Source organism: Podarcis cretensis, assembly GCF_951804945.1.
Source record: "Podarcis cretensis genome assembly, chromosome: 13".
Classification (NCBI taxonomy): Eukaryota; Metazoa; Chordata; class Lepidosauria; order Squamata; family Lacertidae; genus Podarcis; species Podarcis cretensis.
The window spans coordinates 41,515,490-41,538,517 of record NC_137182.1 but is presented as its reverse complement, the minus strand read 5'-3'; the positions used below and the strand labels follow the sequence as shown (position 1 = coordinate 41,538,517).

At 46.2% G+C, this 23,028-nt stretch overlaps 1 protein-coding gene across 4 annotated transcripts; it reads left to right on the top strand.

Moving 5' to 3' along the window:
• Positions 1-474: 474 nt before the first annotated feature.
• On the top strand, positions 475-17,102 carry LOC307201223 (uncharacterized protein). Of its 4 annotated transcripts, XM_079950255.1 has the most exons (15): positions 475-1,233; positions 1,748-2,044; positions 2,414-2,567; positions 3,331-3,620; positions 3,975-4,283; positions 5,841-5,991; positions 6,840-7,046; positions 8,348-8,672; positions 10,099-10,250; positions 10,740-10,789; positions 11,606-11,776; positions 12,212-12,301; positions 13,438-13,585; positions 16,081-16,233; positions 16,915-17,102. In XM_079950255.1, the coding sequence occupies exons 1-15, from the start codon at positions 939-941 to the stop codon at positions 16,973-16,975; spliced, it is 2,853 nt and encodes a 950-aa protein (XP_079806381.1). In that variant the 5' UTR covers positions 475-938; the 3' UTR covers positions 16,976-17,102. The 4 variants fall into 4 exon arrangements, with proteins under 4 accessions (XP_079806381.1, XP_079806380.1, XP_079806379.1 ...); XM_079950254.1 differs by lacking the exon at positions 16,915-17,102 and having other exon boundaries at positions 5,844-5,991; positions 16,081-16,885; XM_079950253.1 differs by lacking the exon at positions 16,915-17,102 and having other exon boundaries at positions 16,081-16,885.
• The last annotated feature ends 5,926 nt before the right edge of the window (positions 17,103-23,028 follow it).

Here is a 23,028-nt window from a genome sequence, read left to right as displayed (position 1 = left end):
CCTGCGTCCAGCAACTGGGTGGGCAATGAGAAGAAAGAAGGACCCTGCAAGTGTCCCTGGTCTCCAGGGACAGCCCTAAATTTACAGAAGCCCGTGCCAGTTTCTGATTTGATTCGGGAATGTCCTGCTTTTCCTTAAAGGTAAAGTGACCCCTGACCATTAGGTCCAGTCGTGACCGACTCTGGGTTTGCGGCGCTCATCTCGCTTTACTGACCGAGGGAGCCGGCGTACAGCTTCCGGGTCATGTGCCCAGCATGACTAAGCTGCTTCTGGCGAAGCAAAGCAGCGCACGGAAACGCCATTTACCTTCCCGCTGGAGCGGTACCTATTTATCTACTTGCACTTTGACGTGCTTTTGAACTGCTAGATTGGCAGGAGCAGGGACCGAGCAACGGAAGCTCACCCCGTCGAGGGGATTTGAACCGCCGACCTGACTGGCAAGCCCTAGGCTCTGTGCTTTAACCCACAGTGTCTCTATTTCCATCGGAGAAATGTCGGAGGGTATGGGAAAGTACGACAACCCTGCGATGTAGTCCGTGGTTTATACGAAGGGGTTAGGCGCTGGGGGCTAAACCTGCTTTGGATTTCCAGGCTGCAACAAGAAGAAAGCCCGTCTCCTTCAACCCGCCGCCTCGCTGCCCAAATCCGCCGCTCCGCTTCCTGCTGCACCGGCTTGCCTGGGGCCGATTTCTTCCTCGGTTTACACCACTGCCAGCCCGCTTCACTTTTATCCTTCCGGGACAGAGGGAGGAGGGAACTGAAAGCGAAAGCGGATCCTTGCCTTTAACAGACGGCGCCCCACCCGCCGCCTTTGGCCCACGGCGGGGTTTCAAGCTGCTGCCTTCTCCCCCCCGCCCCCCGCAGCCGTCGGGGCCAAGTTTTGCAGCGGAGTCGGACATCTCTTTGCTCCCTTTCTCCTCGGGGAAGGAGAGAACGCGATGGCGGAGGAGGAGGAGAAGAGGACCGTCAGAGACCGCCTGGCGGACGCCCTGGAGGACTTGAAGGAGTACGATCTGAAGCAGTTCAAGTTCCATCTGAACGCGCTCCCGGCCGAGGAGGGCTATAGTAGCATCCCCAAGGGGCGGCTGCAGAAGGCGGATCGCTTGGACCTGTGCCGCTTGCTGCTCGGCTACTACGCCGAGGATGGCGCTGTGGAGGTGACGCTCAAGGTGCTGGCATGCATCAACCGGAGAGACCTGCGGGAGAAGCTCCTGCAAGTCAACGGCTGTGGTGGTAAGGAGAGGGGCGGGGGTCGCAGAAGCACAGTGGGCCGGGTGGGGGTCATGGGAGGGTCTTAGTGGTGGGGGAAATCTGCTCTCGGTGAGTCCAGATAATCTCGTCTGAAAGTGGGACAGGCTAAAGCAGGAGAGTTGGGGATTTTACCTAGCTCAGGTGTATCCCTCTTCCTTGCTGCAGGTGGAGGTGGATAAAAACTCCTAAGTCAACAGGCTGGCATAGGACTAAACCTTTCTTTCACTTCACCTACCAGATTAATTTTGTTCTATAATCTCCACATCTTTATTTTTATTAATAATTTTATTAACAATTTTATTAAATACTTTAAAAAATAATTTTATTAACAATTTTATTAAATGCTTTAAAAATAATTTTAATAATAATTTTATTTATCAGTTTTTTTCTTATGGATTATAATCCAGCAGTTCCCACAGGGGGAATTCTGTGCTGCTGTTTGGTTTTTTTAATCGGAGACCCTTTTTGATATGAACTTTTCTTCTAATGTTCCCAGCCCTCCTCAATGGCTGCTTTGGTCTGAGGCAATGGCAGCGAGAAATCAGAAACATTGGTGGAAGAGCGCATCCTCCCTTTGAGAGAGATGTTGCTTCACTTCGTTCTTTGAGAGATCCTTCCTTCTCTCTCCGGCTCTTCACTTCATTTGACAGCTGTGGGATGGGAGACTTCAAGTTTGCATCGACCAGAACCAGAACAGTCGGTGGCAAAAACATTACTAGAAGGAGGATGGTTGAAAATGGACAAGAAAGAGTAGAAGTTGAAGTTGACCAATCAAATACTTTAGCTATAAATGGTAAGAAGTGGTTTCTCCTTTTAAATAACTAGTTATTAAATGCAGATGTTTAACATAAATGTTGAATGAAACCAATTTGAGCATTCCATTGGAACCTTCTGGCAAGACTTCAAATGGCAGCTAAGGTAAAGTATTTATAAACAGCTCATTTGCACTAATAATACCAGTTTCCACCTTAATTGCCAGTAGATTAAGTTTTCCACCTGCTGAGATTATTCGTATCTTTTTTTTTACACTTCCTTTTTATATTACATGATTACAGGTGAAAAGCAATGTTGCGTGGGCATTGGGCACTGAATTTTTCTGTGAAAGATTCTTGAGTAAGGCTGATCTTATCTGTCCTCTCTCATTTTCCCCCCCTGTCAACAGGATCATCTGCAACCATCGGAGAGACAGAGTCCATTGCCAATTGCAAGAACTTAAAAATCAAGGTTACTGAAGTACTGGGTGGAGAGTTATCTCATTTGGTAGAGGCGAAAGACGATGTGGCAGGAAAGGTTTCGTCAGGAAAAAACACCAGGAGGTAATCTCAGTGCTTAAGCGATGGACGGAATTGTTGCCAAGAACCACACAACTTTATGGCACTCCTTGCTCCATGCCACACTTACACCTCGGCTACCGCTGCAACACTGTCCCTCTCTGTTGGTGTTTTGTATTAAGTAGAATAAGGTGCAAGCTGAGTGTGCAATGAGAACTGGAGAAGAAATTATAGGAGGTGGGTAAAAATACTTTGAGAGGCACGTGGAGGTGAAGTGGAAAAGAAAATAGAAAAGAAGAGCTTTCTTCACTTAGAACCACTGGCCTATATTCAACAAAGTTCTACTTGGAGTAAACCTATTGTAAATAACCTAAATTAATTATATCTATTAGTTTCTATGGGCCTGTTTTGACCCATTGAGACTAGTGTTGGCTATAATAACCCTCTGGATCCGCAAATTCTGCCTAAAACGGGGACGCTGTCACAATACAGAGTAGATACCTGTCTGATGGAAACCGAGCCGCAAGGAAAATGCAGCAGCAAATAATTTAGTCATTTTCGAAGCTGGAATAGATATAATGCCGGTAATTGCCAGCTAATTACAGTGAATTCTGCCTCAATCTGCCACTATTTAGTTGTTGGCATATCACTGGGGATAGAAAGCTTGAGAAAGTGTAGGTTTCATGCTGACATCATGCCCTTTACCTCCAGCCAGCATCACACAGAGTTGTTGGTTTTGCAGCAGACTGAGACTGTTCCCCTTCCTGCCTAACTTTGTCATTTCTTTTGCTTTGCCATTTTGTTGCAGAAGGAGTACAGTGGCGAAGACCACACACAGCCGTCTTTTGGGCACCCTGGAGAACTTGGCAACATACAATTTGAGGGCATTCAAGTACCGTCTCAACTCGCTCCCAGTCAAGAAGGGCTACAGCAACATCCCCAGAGGGCGCTTGGAGAAGGCAGATCCCATTGACCTGACCCAGCTGCTGCTTGGCTACTACAGTGAGCCTTATGCTGTGGAGGTGGTCCTCACGGTGCTGAAATCCATCAACCAAAGAGATCTGGAGAGGAATCTTCTCGCTATCACAGAGAATGATGGTAAGGAGAGAGGAGTCCCGGGTGCACACTGAGCTGGGTGTGGGGAGTCTGAGAGGTGAAGGAAAATTATTCTTGGTAGTCCAGAGCATCTCATCGGAAAGAGGATCTTTCAGAGTTTCGGAGAAAGGAGGAGTTTTTGTTTCTTACCTGGTCCAGGTGCATCAGAACTCTCTATTACAATACACCAACAGCCTCTGATTCAGTATTTTTCATATTTGTTTTCCCCTCACCTCCCCCTTGATTTTGTTTCATAGTACCAGTGTAGGGGGAAAAAATCCTAATTTAGGGAAGGATTTAATTTTTTTAGACCCACCTTAATGATGTGTTTTCATTATAATTTTTGTTGTTCCCCAGGCCACCTCGATGGCTGGTGTGGTCATGGCCAATGGCAGTGTGGAAACAGAAATGAAGCCTCCTGTAGATTTCCTTCCTTTGGGAAGGATTTTCCTTCACTTCGCCATTTGAGACAAGGGGGTCTTATTTCATTCTCTCTCACGCTCTCTGCATCATTTGATGCTCTGGGGGCAGGAGATTTCAAGTGTGTATCCACGTCAATCGAAATGGTTGATGGCAGAAAACGCATCAGAAAGAGAATGATTGAGAATGGACAAGAAAATGAAGAAGTTGAAGACATTGACGAATTAAACCCTTTGGCTATAACTGGTAAGACACAGTTCTACTTTTAAATAGCCAGTTATTCAGCACATGCCTTTGTCAGAAGTGTTCAGACTTACAATGAGTCCTATTTGGAGCGTCTAGTTGGGACGTTTTTGAAAAAATTAAACACTTTCATTATATACGGCTTCCGTCAGTTGTATGGAACAATTGGATAGAAGTGAAATATTTTTGCGCTAGGCCACTGCACTTATAATGTTTCTCATGGTGCATTTGTAGTTTGAACAGCTTAGCAACACTATTTGTGCATACTTAAAAGGTAAAAGTAAAGGGACCCCTGACCATTAGGTCCAGTCATGACTGACTCTGGGGTTGCGGCGCTCATCTCGCTTTATTGGCCGAGGGAGCCGGCGTACAGCTTCCAGGTCATGTGGCCAGCATGACTAAGCCGCTTCTGGCGAACCAGAGCAGCACACAGAAACGCCGTTTACCTTCCCGCTGGAGCGATACCTATTTATCTACTAGCACTTTGACGTGCTTTCGAACTGCTAGGTTGACAGGAGCAGAGATTGAGCAATGGGAGCTCATCCCGTTGTGGGGATTCAAACCGCCGACCTTCTGATCGGCAGGCCCTAGACTCTGTGGTTCAACCCACCACGCCACCCACTTTGAGATAAATCTGCTCAGTTTAATGGGGCCTTCTCTCAAACGACTTTGGATAGGATGAAAGCCTTGCAAAAGTGTTTTCTGGTTTTTTTACAGAGATGTTTAAGGTCAAGTGTGTTCCTGAGGAAAAACATTATTTGATAAAGTACTTAGGAAGGGCAGTAGTCTTGAATTACAATGCTGTTTCTGGAATACTGTCACTCCCATAGCTCTTCCTGTATCCTTCCTTTCTTTTTGCTGCTTACTGGGCTCTGAGAAGGTTTTGCCTCCTTCCGAGAGGCTAGCAGGCAAGGCAGAAGACTAAAAAAAAAAATCTCTCCACAGCGGGAAAGCCCAGGGGGTGTACAGGTGGGGGGAAGAATAAATAAATTGAGAGCAGGGAATGGCTGCTTCCCCCCCTTCCATTTATTTATTCCCCCCCCCCACCTGCATAAGGTTGAGATCACATAAGTAAAGTGAACATAAGTTGCAGACCCAATGTTTGAAAATGAAAAGCAAAACTTAAAAAAGAAGAAGTGTATTTTGGGGATAGACAGTGGGCAGTGTTCAGTTGTGCTCCTTGCTGTACATATTTTGGGGGCTGTGTAAAGCAATGAAGAGGGGAAACCTCATCAGCTTTACAGCCCTACAGACTCAAGTCCATAAAAGTCTACACTACAGCATAAAAGTTTACAACATGTGCTTAGTCAAAAGCAGAGTGATCAGCCTCATAGGGAGACTTGAGTGTACTAAGCGTATATCCGAAACATATTAACCAGCTTACTCTAGCGCACACATGTAGTATGGAGAGATAGGCCATCATTCAAGTAAGGCTGCAATCCTAACTCCTCTAACTTTAGAGGGAGGCCCACTGAATTCAGTAGGATCTACTTCTGAACAGGCCGGTTAGGATGGCACTGTAAGTCTGGTTTATCTCTGCACTCTCTCAATTTCTCTCAGGAGGGTCACCTGCAATCATGAGATTTCCAGAGGCAGCTGCAAATTTCCAGAATTTAAGAAATGAGTTCTCCCATGTGCTAGCAGGAGATGTACCTGTAATTGAAGAGGAAGATCTGGGGAGAGAAGAATCATCAGGAGGAGCCACCGAAAGGTGATCTCTGTGCTTAAGCAATGAGTTAAAGAGTTGTCAATCATCACAACTTGTTAAAGACTATGCCTACAACAGAGCTATAGCTCAGACGTCTGCCGTTCTCTCTCCTGGTGCTTTTGCACTGTGGAGAAAGTGGATAGACAAAATGTGGTTCTTAATTTGGGCTTGTATAGCACCCTCAGTACGCATGATAATTTACGGAGGCCAAGAGGGACTTAAAATCTACAATTTAATACATGTGGCATAGCTGGGATGGGAGAGTACGGAATAAGAATGCACATCCATTTCATTTAAACATTCTTAGGGTTATTTACAGCAGGGCATGCCAACTGCCATAATCTTTGTGAGAAAGATGGATTTTTCAGGTGGGATTTGAAGGGGCAACCCAGGGAAATTTGAGTGTTGGTAGAGATGTCAGGAGAGATAAAAGGGCATCTTCAGACAACCGATTTTGTGGAGCTCACTGTCACAGAATGTGGCAAAGGCCATTAGCTTATCTTAACATTAAGATGATGGCCATCCAATGGGATCAGACTCATTCATTTGCAACAAGTTGCTAGCCATGATGGGTTAGCTGTGCGGTGACAGCATATCGCCAAATACCAGGGAAGAATGCTGTGAAAGTGCATCATCTGCTAGAGCTTCCTGCTGGCATTTAGGTGGCTACTGGGGGCAACAAGATGGTAGATTTCTTTGGCTTGAGTAGAGTTGCCAAATTGAGGAGGGATTTGAACTCAGGTTTCCCCTGCTCCAACTCACTAGTCTACCCGGCACATCACACACTTGTTTTCATAGTATATCTTAACATATGTAAATGGTCTTCTCTCCTCTCCTTCACCCTCCTTAAGATCTGCTTTGTGCACAAGTCAGAATGGAGTGACCTCGCTCGGGGCACATGCTCCTTCCAAAAGGACGCCTGGTCTGGAGATGTTCCACGAGAGGATCCCCCAGAACTGCTTGGAGAACTTGCAACACATCGGCAGAGGGGGCTTTGGAACCGTCTTCCGAGCTCAGCACAAAGAAAAGGGGATTGTGGCGGTGAAGATTTTCCACCGGTAAAGCTGGTGGTTGGGTGTGTGGTTGAGGGTGGAATTATTATTATTAGAATTAGAATTAGAATTTATATACCGCCCTATACCCAGAGGTCTCAGGGTGGTTCACATAAAAGATCACAATATATAAAGTCAAAGTAAAAACAATAACACAGTAATACCCCCCAAAAGAGCTGCATTTTAAAAGGCTACAGTATGTCGATCAGGTCAACCAAAGGGCTGGTTAAAAAGGAACGTTTTTACCTGGTGCCTAAAGGTATATAATGAAGGCACCAGGTGAACTTCCCTGGGGAGAGCATTCCACAGACGGATCGTTACCACCCTCCAGACCTCTCAAGGAGGAGGCACATGAAGAAGGGCCTCAGAAGATGATTTCAGGGTCCGGGTAGGTTCATATGGAAAGAGGCGGGCCTTGAGATATTGCGGTCCTGAGCTGTTAAAGGTTTTATAGGTCAAAACCAGCACTTTGAATTGGGCCCAGAAACGAATAGGTAGCCAAGTGCAGTCGGACCAGGATCGGTGTAATAAGCTCAAACCGTTTTGCTCCGGTGAGCAACCTGGCCTCTGAATTCTGCACTTGCTGAAGTTTCCGAACCATCTTCAGAGGCAGCCCTACGTAAAACACATTGCAGTAATCTAACCTTGAATTGGTTATACAGATGTGGTAGAGCCTCTATCTTGCACCCACAAGGTCCCAAATCCCAGACTCTCTGCCTTCAGCAATGTGGCAAATAATTTTAAGGGCTTGGGAATGTATGTTGTGACTTCTTTGGACGGTACCAGGTTGTTTCCTGGATCCTTCAAAGGAAACTCCAAGGGCAAGCCAATTTAGACTGCTGACATCTTGGTTCCATGTTCAGAATTTTGTAGCTAATGCTCCTTATTCATGGAGCTCCTGGGGGAAGAGCTGTCTGTCTAGGTCAGGCCGGGAGAGAGCCCTACCTGAGACCTTGGAAGAGCCATTGCTAGTCAGTGTAGACTGGCCTTCACGAAAACCTGGTTCCCTCCAGATGTTGGCTGCAGCTGATAAGAATTATAGCCCAAAAAATCTGGTGGGAATTGGGTTGGTGAAGGCTGATTTCGGCTGTACTGAGTTAAGTGGACCATTGATCTGACTTGATGTGAGTCAACATTCCGTATCTCCTCCCAACCTACTCAGACCAGCTCTTGACAGACTCAGGAGCTCTTGAGACCTTCTGATTAGGCAACCCCATCTTGAGTTCATCATTCAATGAGTCCGTGTCTCAACAGTATTTTGTAACTTTTCCTTCGACTCTCACCATGGACTCTCTTTCACCCTCAAGCCTCAATGCACCCAGCGCAAATGTGTCCTGCATCCGACAGCAAGCCCTGACTGAAGCCCGCTTCATGGATGAGGCATCTTTCGCCCCCATCCCTCGTCTTTATGGCCTCTATGAGAAGGGAAATGAAGTGGGCCTAGTGATGGAGTATGTGGAGAACGGCAACTTGTCTGGCTTGCTGTCCAGTGCCTTGCCCTGGCCCCTGCGAATCCGCATCCTCTACCAGGTAGCCCTGGGGATAGACTTCCTGCACTGCCTCCATCCTCCGCGGTTCCACCTGGATCTCAAGCCCAGCAACATCCTGCTGGATGAAGCCCTGAATGTGAAGGTGAGCCATACTCTCTCTCTCTCTCTCTCTCTCTCTTTAATTGGGACCAGTCCAGGTCAGTGCTCCCTTTCTGCTTCCAGGAATGCTTTTCTCCATCGGCTGAGTGACTCCAGGCAACCGTGTCATGGAGCACTTGTAAGTTGCTGAGATTCTGAAATGGGTTCTTGGGTGTAAGCAGGCCTCTCGAGCTTCCTGCTAACTCCTCCTGAAGCAAGTCCACACCAGACCATTTGCTCTTGCAGCTTGCATGTTCACGGTGCCATTGCAAATGAGCGCATCCACCGTACAATGGATCCAAATTCCTTACAGTTGTTGGAAGCTTGCAATATTCAGCAAAAAATGGCAAGATTCTTCGCCATTGTAATGTAGCCTTCATACTTTGGAATAATTAAACACTCATTTGAATGTTTCTGGCATAACAAACACAAGTCCCGTTAAAAACTGTGCCACTGCAGGGTCAGTCATAGCATCAGCCAATTCATGTTCCCTCTTCATGGGCATTATTTGTGATTTCTCTGAAGCAAACACCAGCAATCTCTACTTTCCACAGTGATGATGTTTCAGCCTCATGATACGCTCAGCTTTTGTTCCTTATGCCACTTGCCTTAAAAGAGAAATTTTAGTATTAGAAGTATTAGAAATCTTGCATATTATAAGTTTAAAAAATGAGGCTGTGGCCTAGCAGAGTCTCATATCATTAAATGAAGGGTTTGTGATCATAATTTGCAGGGGGTAGATGACTCTTGGGGTCCTTTCCAACTCTACAGTTCTATAATTCTATGATATTTGGCAGGGGTGTCATACTGATGTATATATTTTGCTCTAGGAGGTTTCGTTTGCTCAGAATCAAGTATACACTTCCAGAGTGGACACTAAATACATTAGTTCTGGTAAATGAGCCTCCATAGTTGCTAGAGGGCTGTGAAAATTTGTGTCCTGGGCTTTTAAGACTCGTCTACCCATGTACTATCTGAAACCAGAGTGGCACATTGGCTGCCACAATTCTGTAATATAAAGTTTCTTTATGAGTGTCTCCTGCTTGGAGACCAGAAGAGGGGATGCTGCAGTCCAAGGAAACTGCCTTCTCCCCCAGTGATGAGAGTCTGCCTGCTGTGCAGAGCAGTGGTGCAAAACCCAGTTGCTTGTGGAGCGGCACCGTGGTTAGTAATCCTAAAGAGGACAAAGTGCAGGTAGGTCAATACCTTGGGAAGGAGCTGTCACTCAGAGGCAGAGCACCTGCAGTTCAGTCGCCAGCATCTCCAGGTAGGATTGGGAATGTCCCCTTTCTGAAGCTCTGGAGAGCTGTCAGTCAGCGTGAACATGACTGGGCCAGGTGGACCAATAGTCTGACCTGGCAGGAGGCAGCTTCCTATGTTGTCCCAGTTGGGAGTTCTCTTCACTGTTTTCCCTTGTCTCCCCCATTCAGGTGGCCGATTTTGGCTTGTCCAAGTTTGGGACGGCTCAGCGCTCCCCTCTCCCCTCTGAAAGCGCAGAAGTATCTGGCGGGACCCTCGAATACATGCCCCCCGAAGCCTTTGCCGAGTCCTACAAGCCAGAGCCAGCCACAGATGTCTACAGGTGGACAGAAGCGTCTGCTGTGGGGCACAAGGGGGTTGGCGCAATTGCATGAGCACTATAGAATTGGGAAAAGGTTAGCATGACAGATGCTCAACTAGATGGGCCATTGGCTCGATCCAGAAAGGCTCTCCTTACGTCCCTGTCTTTGGAGCACATTGTGGGTTGGATACTCTTGCACAACCTGATGCTGTTGGGACTACAATTCCCATCAGCCCCAGCTGGAGCTTATAGCATTTGTACTCCAAAACATCTGGAGGGCGCCAGATTGCTTCTTGTGTGAATGAATGAAGGCAGTGAGCCTGACATTGGTTAACTTAACCTCTCTCTTGCGGCGTTCCTTCTGCTGACTAACCTATAGTACAGGGTAATGTAGAAGCCCAAGAGATGGAAAATGGCATGGGACCACTGATATTGCTGTCCCACAGGAAGAGGGAAGATCTCAGTTGAAGTTGGGAGGGGCTTTTAATCGACTTGCTTTTTTCTTTTCAGCTATGGGATCCTCATGTTCTCAGTGCTAACCGGCAAGGAACCATATCCATGTGAGTTGTGCTCTTTCTGCTTATGGCTTACTTCTGCCTGTCTGAATTACAGAGAATATGTATTCAATGCAGTTGTGCCCTGGGAAGCCAACACAAGAGAAAAATGGGCACCCTTCCAATGGGGCGTCTACAGCATCTTGTGGCAGGGAGTCAAACACATACAGTAGTACCTCGGGTTACATACGAATCAGGTTACATACGCTTCAGGTTACATACGCTTCAGGTTACAGGCTCCGCTAACCCAGAAGTAGTACCTCAGGTTAAGAACTTTAACTTCAGGATGAGAACAGAAATCATGCTCCGGCAGCAGGAGGCCCCATTAGCTAAAGTGGTCTTCAGGTTAAGAACAGTTTCAGGTTAAGAACGGACCTCCAGAACGAATTAAGTTCTTAACCCGAGATACCACTGTACTGGGAAAAGAAGGCTTATGCAATTAAAGTTGCCTTGAGGCCAGGGGAGGGGAACTGGATCTGGCTGGTGTGCCAGATTCTTATCTCTTATCCCCACCCCCATGGCCCAAGTGGAACAAGTGGGTGGGGCTGCCAGCCTGTCAATCACCTGTGTTCAGGTGGCACATTTTTGTCCATGCGATCAGCTGGTGGTTGGAGCATTCAAAGCACTGTGCATGGCAACCTGCAGGCTCCAGCAGTTAGCCAGTTGGTGGTTGCAATCCCCCTTTGCTGCATCACCTATAGGACGGTGGGCCAAATAGCGAGGCCTGATGTGGCAAAGGTTCCCTACCCCTGCTTATGACTGTGTCAAGTGATATGTCCTGGAAATGTTCTGTTGAATGCCTCGATATCCATCCCTGCTCAGCCAACCCTCAGAGAGACAACTCCATCTTCAGAATGCAAATCCAAGAGAATCAAAGGCCAAACACCCGGGAGCTGGAGGGGAAGATACACGAGGTGGAGAAACTGGGAAATCTGATCAGCCTAATGAAAAGGTGCTGGCAGAAAGAAAAGGCCCAAAGACCATCCTTCCAGGGTAAACGTGACCTCTTCTCACCTCTGCCCCTGACTTTCAGTCCTTATTTTAAAGGTGCTAGACCTCAAGCCTCTTCAAAAGTTGAGTCTTCTGATTCAGAAGCCCTTCTTTAACCCCAGAACTTGTGAGACAAAAGAAATACACTTCTGGAGGCAAAAGTGTTGTGGCAGATGGCACATTTTCAAAGGTCCTCTTGTTCATTAGATAAACCCAGGTACTGAAAACAGATTTTGGGGCTGAGCCCTGGTAACCCTGACTTAATGTCAGAAGTCAAAGCACACAAATGTGACTCCATGAGAGAATTTATAAGTGCTTTGGGGCTTTCCGTGTGGATGTGGGACTGACCCTAGTGCCATTTTGAATGCATAGAAAACTCTGTCAGAGCTGTGTGGGAAAAGCGTATTGTTCTTTTGTTTACTTTTCAATTTTGCTCAGTCTGCAGCCAGGAGATGGAGGAAATCTATGCCTGCTACATGCCGCACATTGAGACTGCTGTTCGTGAAGTTCAGGATAGTTTGGCAAAAGGTAGTAAAACCATGTTACTTATCAGTTTTGTATTCTCAACCATCCACTAGGTAGCAGTAATGTGCTAATAAATTTATCACACCTTTCTGTTCCTCAAAGTGTAGGCCCGAGGTGCCTGGCAAGATTATTATTTTTTATGGAACAATTTAAAAAAAAAGATTACTGCAGCAGAAAATAAGGAAACAAAAGCAGCTCAGGATAAATGGGGCCAACAGACCGTTGTGGTATAATGGTTAGAGTGTCAGACGAGGACCTAGGAGACCTGGGTTTAAATCTCTACTCAGCCATGAAGCTCACAGACTGTCAGCCTAACCTACTTCATAGGGTTGTTTTTAGGATAAAATGGGGAGGAGGAGAACCACACCTTGAGCTCCTTGGTGGGATATAAATACAGAAATAATAATAATAATAATAATAATAATAATAATAATAATACCAATCTCAGTTCTGTGTACCAAAAGCACATTTGAGCAGGACGATGTTAACTAGATGTCAACAGTGAAGAAGCCAAATGAGTTGAGCTAGGGAGTAATAACCAACATTGTGTGTGTGTGTGTGTAATATAATATAATATAATATAATATAATATAATATAATATAATATAATATAAATTTTTATTAAATTTTCTGTTTTACAATTTAGAATATTCATTTAAACAACTTTAAAATATCCAAAACTTCCCTTCTTCTCTTTCCATGGTTCATTTTGCATAACATAAATCCCTGCATATTTTATATAAACCAGACCATTCAGTATTCCATTATTCCATCCATCAAAACTTATTTACACTGTTGAATTTATCTTAATAAACATTTTCCAATCTTCTTTAAATGTATATTCTTCTTGTTCTCTTATTTTGTATGTTAGGTCCGCAAGCTGCGCATATTCCATCAGTTTAAGTTGCCATTCTTCTTTAGTTGGGACCTAGGTCCCAACTAATAACCAACATTTTGAATCAATCTCTTAACAACCACCATGGCTTTTGCTGTTGGTTCAGAGGGCAGGGAAGCCACTCTCCTCATAAACAGAGTCCCCACCGGCTGTTGCTGGTGAGCACGTAATTGGTCTGTTTCCCCAGGGCAGGTATGCCATTGGGTTGATTAAATAAATCTCTTTCTCTGTGTTTGCTTTCTAGCAAAAGTCCTCCCTTTAAGGGTCACTCAGGACCAAAATCAGAGTGGAATAAAGCGCCCTTGGTCGGAAGTGGACTGTGCCGTGCCCTGTACCATGGAGACAAAAGAGGATTCGGAGAGAGGCGCTTCTTCAAGAACAGCTACCAAAGGGTAATTTCTGTGCTCAAGTGATGAGCTGAGGCATTGCCCAGTATTGCCCAGTTTTTGCTGGAGGACCACGCTAGGGGCCATGTTTACACCAGGACTGGACGTCCACCTTCTTCTTCTGTTCTCAATTGCCGTGGCTGTGTCCCAGGAGCAGCCAGTAGTAAGAATGTGGGGAACTGAAATACAGGTCAGTTTCGGGCAAAGACTTGTTTGATTGGGACAGGGCTGTTATCCGCAGCAAGGATGTGATGTTGAGTTGGATGGTTGAGGCCACATGTGAAATGCAGTGGTGTTGTTATGGTAACTGTGGGGCTACTGGATGGTTTTCAGAAGCTGAGTTAAACATTTGGGATGGGTTGGAATGATGTTGTATGGAGCTGTGTCTGGGGCACACATCTGAAGCGGAGAGGAGAGTATGAGATCATGCCACAGGAAGTGGGCCAGGCCGGGGCAGTGGGAGGAGTTGAAAGGAATATTTAAAGGCAGTTGGGGTGGCCATAGAAACTTGGCAGTTGGAAGAGGGTGGAGAGGATTAGCCAGACAGAAATGAGGTTTAGGGTGGGGAGGCGGTGACCTATAGCCATCTCCAAGCTAACAGGAATAATCTGGTCTCCCCACAAGCAGCCTAAGGAGGAAAGAGTGAGAGAGCAAAGGGCTGTGCAGCAGGCTGTAGGAATGTTGTGGATAGTAGGAGAAGATATATTGATTAAATGTTATCCTTCCTTCACTCGCGCTAGAGAGTCATGTAGCAGAGCACATTCCCCTCAATACAACAGGAAGCTAGTTTGAAGATTCATTTGAATCTCTTTAGTTAAGCAATCCAGTCTGGCATTCCAAGATGGGATTTCTTCCTGGTAAGACCCCTTTTGACCCCTCTCAAAAGAATAAAGACACAATAGTCTTTCCTTTAAGTAAACTTCTTGTTACTTTTATTCAGTTCACAGTATGATCCTTGAAGGCAGGCTTTAGCTTGTAGTTACAGTTACAGAGAAAGGTGTGGATTCATCCCATATGGGGATTGATCCCGTGTGCTGCTGGCTAAGAGCCAGCAGTGCAGTCCAAGAGAATCAAAAGAGAGAAAGATGGCTGCATGACTGGACCTTTTGTGGGGTCTGCAAGGGTCATCCCCACCTACCTGGTGTAACAGGAAGTTATACTGGCTGGAGTGACATCCCCCTGTCTGTGTCCACACTAGGGAAACAAGGAATGTTGTATTTGACTGCTCCAATGGATTACATCACACACAGGCCTCGTTCCTTGAAGTGTTTAAGAGGGACTGAAGACCTCCCCTTTTTGAATGGCTTTTAATGGGTGTTTGGAGATTTTATACTATGCATCCTTGGATTTTAATGGGTGGTTGGAGATTTTGTACTATGGATCCCTGGATTTTATCGCTGTTTAGATTATTATTAGATTTATGGCAGCAGTTAAGGACCTAATTAGGCTTGGCAGGCCTCTCTATTCGGCCCATAGGGTAATTTTGGCCAAGCCAAACCCATTTGCCCTACGTGCTGTTGCAGGAATTTATGTATAGGTTGTGGGGGGGGGTGCCCCTCCAGCAGATATCATGCACATGCAGCCCACTACCAAAATCAGCACAATTGCTTTTGTGACTTTTGTGATTTGTCTCCACAAAACACTTCATCACAGTTTCTTCCTATCTATTCAAAGGGCCTTTGCTGCACGATACCAAATGTAACAATTCATTGATAAATGTATCTATGTACTGGCTCACTGGGAAAACTTCAGAAATTCATATAGACGTGAGCTCAGCTACTCAGCAGCCCCTCTGCCTGAGTGATAATCCCTGGCATCCTGATACCTGAGTGCCAGACAGGCAGGCATTCCAGAAATAACAAATCCAGATGACAACAAAAGGGTGTGATTAACTTGGCTGGGAAACAGGGAAATGTAAATATCTCTTTTGTTACACTTGATGGGTGTTTGGTGGAGGGCAAGGGGAACCATGGGGCAGGGTCCAGGATGCTCAGATTACTGCCACCAGACCTCCCCTTTCATGATGTAACCGTGATGTATGAGTAATGTAGTTTGGAGGGCTGTAACATGGGGATTAGCAGCTAATAAAAGTTTGGGGGCTCTTTTGTTCTGGGCTTCCATCTTGTTCCACCTTGTGGCAGTTGGGAGTCCTGTCGCGACAGTCTTCAATAAAGACCAAGCCTACTGGCTGCTGTTTTGCTCTGGTATTCCTGGCTGGTGTCCTTTTTTTTTGTCCAAGGGAGCCCTCAGATTTCTCCCTTAACAGTGCTCCCCCCTCCCCCGTAACGTTGTGCTTGACATCAGGTGTGGGGAAGGCCAAGATGCAGCCACCTGCCGAAAGCAACACCTCTGTGTCTTTGCCTGTGTGGTTTGGATGATACAGGCTGCTGAAAGGGCAGTAAGATAATCTTACTGTGATTTCAGGTGATTGACAGGTGGGAGGCCCTGGAAAACAGATATATTGTGTGTGTGTTGTAATGTTGCTTCCCCTTGATTCTCAGCTCCATTTGTTTGGAATCTCTGCCTTCTGCTGAAAAGCCTGCTGATTGTATAAAGAAGTCTAAAGGGAAGTTAACGGAAGATTTTGCTCTTCAAAGAAACCGAGAGGCATTCCTGAATATAGCAGAAGAAAACCGTCTTCTTACGAAGGGCGAGTGTTTATGCCTGAGTCAGATGAATCATGCACAGGAGTTTGTGGAGAGCCTGGTCAACACGGTGATGGAAAAAAAAGAAATAATGCATGAGTTATTCCTCTACTGTCTGGAAGAGCTAAGGCTATGAGCTTGGAAAGATCTGCCTATTTCTGAATATTTAGAAAACGGTGGCTTATGCACTGATTGCTCTTTTTTAAAGAGCCCATCGAAGTCAGGGAGAAAGACTCCAAAGCACACAATTTTCTGCTGCTATCTTTTTTACTCCGTATGTGGAAAGCTTTCCATTTTTTAAAAGAAAACATTACTTCTAAAGTAATGGATGCATAAGAAATGGATACAGTGCCAACCAAACTGAACAATTAGATTGGATAAAATGCCAGTCAAATATAAAATCAAGGTTGGAATGAACCTTTCTCAGGAGACTATTTTATATTTGTTTCTCTGCCGCTTTTCATTCACCTTTTCAGTTTGCGCTTTCCTAATTTTACCACCCCGTCCCCCCATCCCCTAATGTTATGCTATATACAGCACTAATATCGCACATGGAATGTTACTGATCTACAGAAAAGACTTGACAACCTGAAAAAAGAGACAATGCACGTACTTGTGTAAACTAAAATATATTTAATAAAAAAATATTTTTTAAAGAAAAGTTTGCACTTTCCTGACAGGTGCCTTGAGCTTGAGCAACATCTCTTCTGGGGGACAAAGAGTGTTGGTAAAGTATTTTAGCTTGGGCTAAGTTAATATTGTTATTTGGGAGTGGGGAGTGTTGTATTTTCCCCAAATGTCCCTAAAATCTGTATAGGGAAGTTTTAAATGTTTGATGTCTTACTGTGTTTTAATTTTTTAGAAGCCGCCCAGGGTTCTCCCAGGGTGGCATAATAATAATAATAATAATAATAATAATAATAATAATAATAATAATATCATCTTAATCTTACACCTTTTACTCCTGTTCAATAACAGGGTTTATGCTATGCTACTATTTTAGTTTTCTTGGACCCTGACCAATAGTATTTGCAATCTGTTGGCAGACCACAATAAGTTAATAAGAAGGTGGACCACGTCTGCAGTAGCAGCTCAAAAAAAAAAAAGGGGGGGGGGAAAGCTATAAATTTCTGAAGACTTTTGTCTCACCAATTGTCCTAGGGACTCCACTCCAGAATTGTGTAGGATTTACTTCTTAGCCTTTTCTTCTCCTGAAGATGTCCTGCAAGGCAGTGGATATGGATTTTTCCTCGGGGTTTACTCCTGAAGCCTTTCTCAGAAATGAGTATAGCGCCAAGGCAGTGGAGGTTTAGGCCTAGTGACTTCCTTCTCCTATGGTCTACCTTCCCAGGTTGGGCTACAAATTTAATAAATCTTCCACAACCCCTGGTGTGATGTGCTAGCCATGCAGAGAGAAATTAGGAGTGCTTACCAGTTATATTAAAGGAGAGCGTGATCTGTGTGGCATAAGTGGTTGAGATACAGTCTTGCAGTCTATATCTGCATAAACGCTTGGGCACATGTAGAGAGAGACAGCTTCTACCTACCTGTCTTTAGTGTAACATGGGAACAAGCCTATCAAAAAAGAAATGGCAAGTTTACCATGTAATATGTGATCCAGCAATTAGGCTGTATGAACACTACACACATCGGTTTTGTATCATTTTGCCTATCCTCACTTCTCAGAAATCCTGGGAATTTGAATTCTGAGGTGCAAAGAATCCTCTTTCAGAAGTTCCTAGCCTCTCTTCACAAAACAAGAATGCCCAGAGTTTCAGGAAAAGAATTTGACGGTGAATCACTTTGCCGCATGGGCATGACCCTAGTAAGTGAGTCAATTCCCATCTGCTTAATTTTGGTAATGGATCTGTACTCTGTGCATCCTCTCTGGTCTCCTTTAGATTGGTGCTTAATGTGTAAGTTTAGTTCAGTTCAGTTTGACTGAAAAAGCAGGGGCATTTTATCCCAAGAATAATATTGAACAATTCAGTATAGTGCAAACAAAGCATTTAGTACAGTGGTGTCCAAAGGGCCAGATTTGATGAAGTGAAAGGCCATAATGGCCAACCAAAGTTGTTAACCTTTTTTTAGGATTGAAGTTGTTGAACTTTTTTAGGATTTTACCCCATAGTTGTTGAGCTTCTTTTATAGGATTGAAGATTGAGGTTTGGGGGGCCAGATTAAACCGACTGGCGGACTTTGGGCATGCCTCGTTTAGTATGTACAGTGGTACCTCTGGTTACGTACTTAATTCATTCCGGAGGTCCGTTCTTAACCTGAAACTGTTCTTAACCTGAAGCACCAATTTAGCTAATGGGGCCTCCTGCTGCTGCTGCGCCACCAGAGCACAATTTCTGTTCTCAGCAAAGTTCTTAACCCGAGGTAATATTTCTGGGTTAGCGGAGTCTGTAACCTGAAGCGTATGTAACCTAAAGCATATGTAACCCGAGATTCCACTGTATGTACGAAGTGTTCGATGGTAATGAATACTAGATAATTCGGGCCCTAAAAAAAAAGATGGGCTATTCCACAAAGGGTCTAGCTAAACTCTAGAATTCTCTGCCGCAAGGTGTAGTGGTGTTCACCAACTTGAGTGGGTTTATTAAAACAGTATTTGACAAATTCACGGAGCACAGGGCTATCCATAGCTATGCTGACATTCTACCTCTACTGCCGGAGGCCAGTATGCCTCTGAATACCTGCTGCTGGGGAACACAAATGGAGAAAGCACTGTCAGGCTTGGTTACTTTTTGTTCCCTTGGTTGGTCACAGTGAGACCAGGATGCTGGACTAGATGGGCCTTTGTCCTGGTCCAGCAAGGCTTATTTCCATATGAGAGAGTCAGAAATTGAGACTGTGGTGTGAGTTTTTGCAGCAGCAAGATGACTGGTGCCCAGCTTGAGATTCTACCACTTCCCCCACATACAGAACTTTCTCTGCCTTTCTACAGAACTACGACACCCCTCTTTAGATGAAACAAGTGAATGCAGAAAGGCGTCAAAGGTAAATAGATGGCTATAAATCATTGGTGATCTAGGCAGGTTTGCCCAGGAACAAACAAGGGGGTTGGTTCTTGATACAATTCATAACCATATCACTGATCAAACTAAGCAGATGGACTTTGGAACCGGGATTAAGCTCAAACAGGTTGTGGAAAGGGAAGTCTCTTGGATGCTAGCAATGGTGATTGGGTTGGGGTTCTGCCAGTCAAATGACCTACAGTATGTTTCAATGTAAAAAGGAAAAGATTAGCCACTGAGGCCACACTTGCCATTTCCAGGAGCCCCAGAGTGCTTGGCTGTTGGACAGATCCATGTAAGTAGCTACGTCTAGGAGACTCTTCACCACTTTCTCCTTTGAAATCTCTGTTAAATGGTGTTGGCAGACTGAACTGAACAAGTCTGATGTTGTAGGAGTATGCACAGCTAAATTCTGGGTGCGATAGGCTGCAAATTAAGAAAAGGGTGCCTTAAGAGGCAAATACCTGTATTTTTTGCTCTATGAGACTCACTTTTTCCCTCCTAAAAAGTAAGGGGGAATGTGTGTGTGTCTTATGGAGTGAATGCAGGCTGTGCAGCTATCACAGAAGCCAGAACAGCAAGAGGGATTGCTGCTTTCACTGCGCAGCGATCCCTCTTGCTGTTCTGGCTTCTGAAATTCAGAATATTTTTTTTCTTGTTTTCCTCCTCCAAAAACTAGGTGCGTCTTGTCGTCTGGTGCGTCTTATAGAGCAAAAAATATGGTAATTTCACCCAGAGGCAGAGACCTACCATGATGTGAATTTTCTGCTTAAGCTTGGAGAGAAAGGAGGAGAGGGAAAGAGAGAGAGAGAGAGAGAGAGAGAGAGAGAGAGAGAGAGAGAGAGCGCAGACCTGTGGACTCAGTGCTCTTCAGGCAAGTTTCACTGGAATTAACAGGAACCGGGCAAATCTGGGTGTGACCGCAGCCCCCAATGGACCAGGGCTTCTTCTGAAAAACCTCCGAAGCCGTTTTGTGCCTGTAAACGCAGTGTTGCCAGATGCTGGCCTGTCACTTCAGATCACTGAGTCTCTCTAGTCCTCCGTTGTGCGTAAGCAAGAGACATGTTTCCCTTCAAGGCGCCAAGTGTGGAATGGATGCTGTCGAGCTGCAGAGGTGGAAACAGTTCATTTTCCAGCTTCCACGATAGCTGGGTCTACCTCTGCTGTTGGAGGCAGTAGGCAGGGAATTGCCAAGGATCAAGAGAGTGCTGTTGCGTTCATGTCCTGCATGTGGGTTTCCTCCAGGCACCCAGTTGGCCATTGTGAGAACAAGAGAACCAGGGTGGTATAGCAGCAGAGTGTTGGACCAGGACTGAGGAGACCCGGGTTCAAATTCCTGCTTTCAGCCATGAAGCTCACTGGGTGACCTTGGGCCTAGTTATCTCTCTCAGCCTAACCTACCTCACAACAGAGGCGCCAGCTCATGAGGGAGATGGGGGGGGGGTCCAACGTTACGCGCAATTGATGATACAGTTCAAAAATCATGCAGTAATTGTTTCTGAGCTGGTGGCTGTCAGAAGCGGGTGCCAGGAGCAGGCCAGCAATAAATCACACAGCATCAATGAAGTTAACTCTTTATTCAATAAAGCACGGTCAGCTCAGGAGGCCAGGCCTAATGAGCACAGCCACTTATCCCAGCAGATATTGCCTCTATGAGGCAGTTGTGAGGACTGCCTTTCCACAGTCCTTCTACCTAAGTCTCTTCCTCCCCCAGGTCCTTCCCAAGCAATCTGAGACTCTGTCACTGTATCTGTCTTTGCTCCTCCCTCTTCATACCTTTCTGGTTCTGGGACACCAGGGGGGAGGGGAGCTGGTCACAGGAGGAGGGGGTGACATCCCAGCTGCTTCAATGGCCTGCCTCATCTCTGTCTCTTGGCCCCCCTCCTCTCCAGCCTCCGCTTCTGCCTCTGATACTGAACTGTTCTCTGCCACAGACTCTTCCTGCTCACTAAGCCCTGTTACCTCTTCAGCTTCCAACACCTCCTCCCACTCTTCTCCCTGTCAACTCATTGTTGTCCCACCACCACTCCCTGGGCTCTGAGCCTTCTTCCGTTTGGGGTTTACCCAGCCGGGGCCTCCCACCACTCCTCTGCATCCAGCCATCCCACGACAGTGGCCTTCAGCCAGCCCATCAGTATCATCTGACTTTGGTGATGGTTTGGGTTCCTCCAGAATTTCCACACATCTTGAGCCTAATCCAAATGGCTGTCAAATCAAAACTGATGAAGTGTTACAGAGAGAGCTGCCCATCTAATGACCCTCCGTTAGACAGCAACGCCCTAACCACATCACACTTTTGGTTTCAAAGACATGAACTTGGTGGTTAAACCTTGAAGAGCAAAGTGACAGACTCTGCTGGGTAAAGTAGACAGGATTCCCCATCTTAAGTCCACTGCTATTGAATTGACGCCAGATCCAGAGCTTCCAAACAAAAACAGCAACAGCAAGCCTTCCAGAGCAGCAGGCAATCTGGGGAAGAATTTTGCATTCCAAAAATCATGTACTGGTTTGAAGAGAAATTTGGGTGGCGCTGTGGGTTAAAGCCTCAGCGCCTAGGGCTTGCCGATCGAAAGGTCGGCGGTTCGAATCCCTGCGGCGGGGTGCGCTCCCGCTGCTCGGTCCCAGCGCCTGCCAACCTAGCAGTTCGAAAGCACCTCCGGGTGCAAGTAGATAAATAGGGACCGCTTACCAGCGGGAAGGTAAACGGCGTTTCCGTGTGTGGCTCTGGCTCGCCAGAGCAGCGATGTCACGCTGGCCACGTGACCCGGAAGTGTCTGCAGACAGCGCTGGCCCCTGGCCTCTTAAGTGAGATGGGCGCACAACCCCAGAGTCTGTCAAGACTGGCCCGTACGGGCAGGGGTACCTTTACCTTTACCTTTAATCCCCTGGAGGGGACGTGGGTGGCGCTGTGGGTTAAAGCCTCAGTGCCTAGGACTTGCCGATCGAAAGGTCGGCGGTTCGAATCCCCGCAGCGGGGTGCGCTCCCGTCGCTCGGTCCCAGCGCCTGCCAACCTAGCAGTCTGAAAGCACCCTCGGGTGCAAGTAGATAAATAGGGACCGCTTACTAGCAGGAAGGTAAACGGTGTTCCGTGTGCTGCGCTGGCTCGCCAGAAGCAGCTTGTCACGCTGGCCACGTGACCCGGAAGTGTCTGCGGACAGCGCTGGCTCCCGGCCTCTAGAGTGAGATGAGCGCACAACCCTAGAGTCTGTCAAGACTGGCCCGTACTGGCAGGGGTACCTTTACCTTTATCTTTAATCCCCTGGAGACCGAACTATACAGTATATATATGGCACTTACTTCCTAGGAGATCTCCTCCCCAAAGACACCCTGTGAACTCCAGCAAAAGACTGGCATGGTGTGCGAAAGACCTTAATCCCTGTCCTCTGAAAATAACTCTCTCACCACAAAAAAATCCCTTCCCCAAATGGCTCCCCCTCATTCCTCAAGTTTCCTCCGATAACCCCTTGGAGGATGGGAAGCATTTTTGCTTCTTTATGTAGCTATTCAAACTCCCTCCCTCCAAGGTTTGAAGAGCAAACTTACTGCCAGTGCTCTGCATAAGTCCAGCTCAGTGATCCTTCACAGTTCCAGGAATGCAAAACTGATGTCACCTGCTGCGCTCCTCTTTAATTTTAAAGGCAGCTGAGGAGCGGAATCTGTTTTGTCAAGGCTGGAGGCAGGCGGCAGCTAACTGCCTGGTTAAATTGTCGAGAAAACAACCCAAAAGTACTTAGGAAGTTTAACTGTGTAGCTTTTACGCTACAAAGCTTTGAAGGGAGAAGC

Bases quoted from the DNA above. Each gene is read 5' to 3' on its own strand.
- LOC307201223 (XM_079950253.1), top strand. From the start codon at position 939: ATGGCGGAGGAGGAGGAGAAGAGGACCGTCAGAGACCGCCTGGCGGAC. The intron at 2,045-2,413 runs GTAAGAAGTGGT...CCCTGTCAACAG, and splicing joins AAATACTTTAGCTATAAATG to GATCATCTGCAACCATCGGA. The intron at 5,992-6,839 runs GTGATCTCTGTG...ACCCTCCTTAAG, and splicing joins TCAGGAGGAGCCACCGAAAG to ATCTGCTTTGTGCACAAGTC.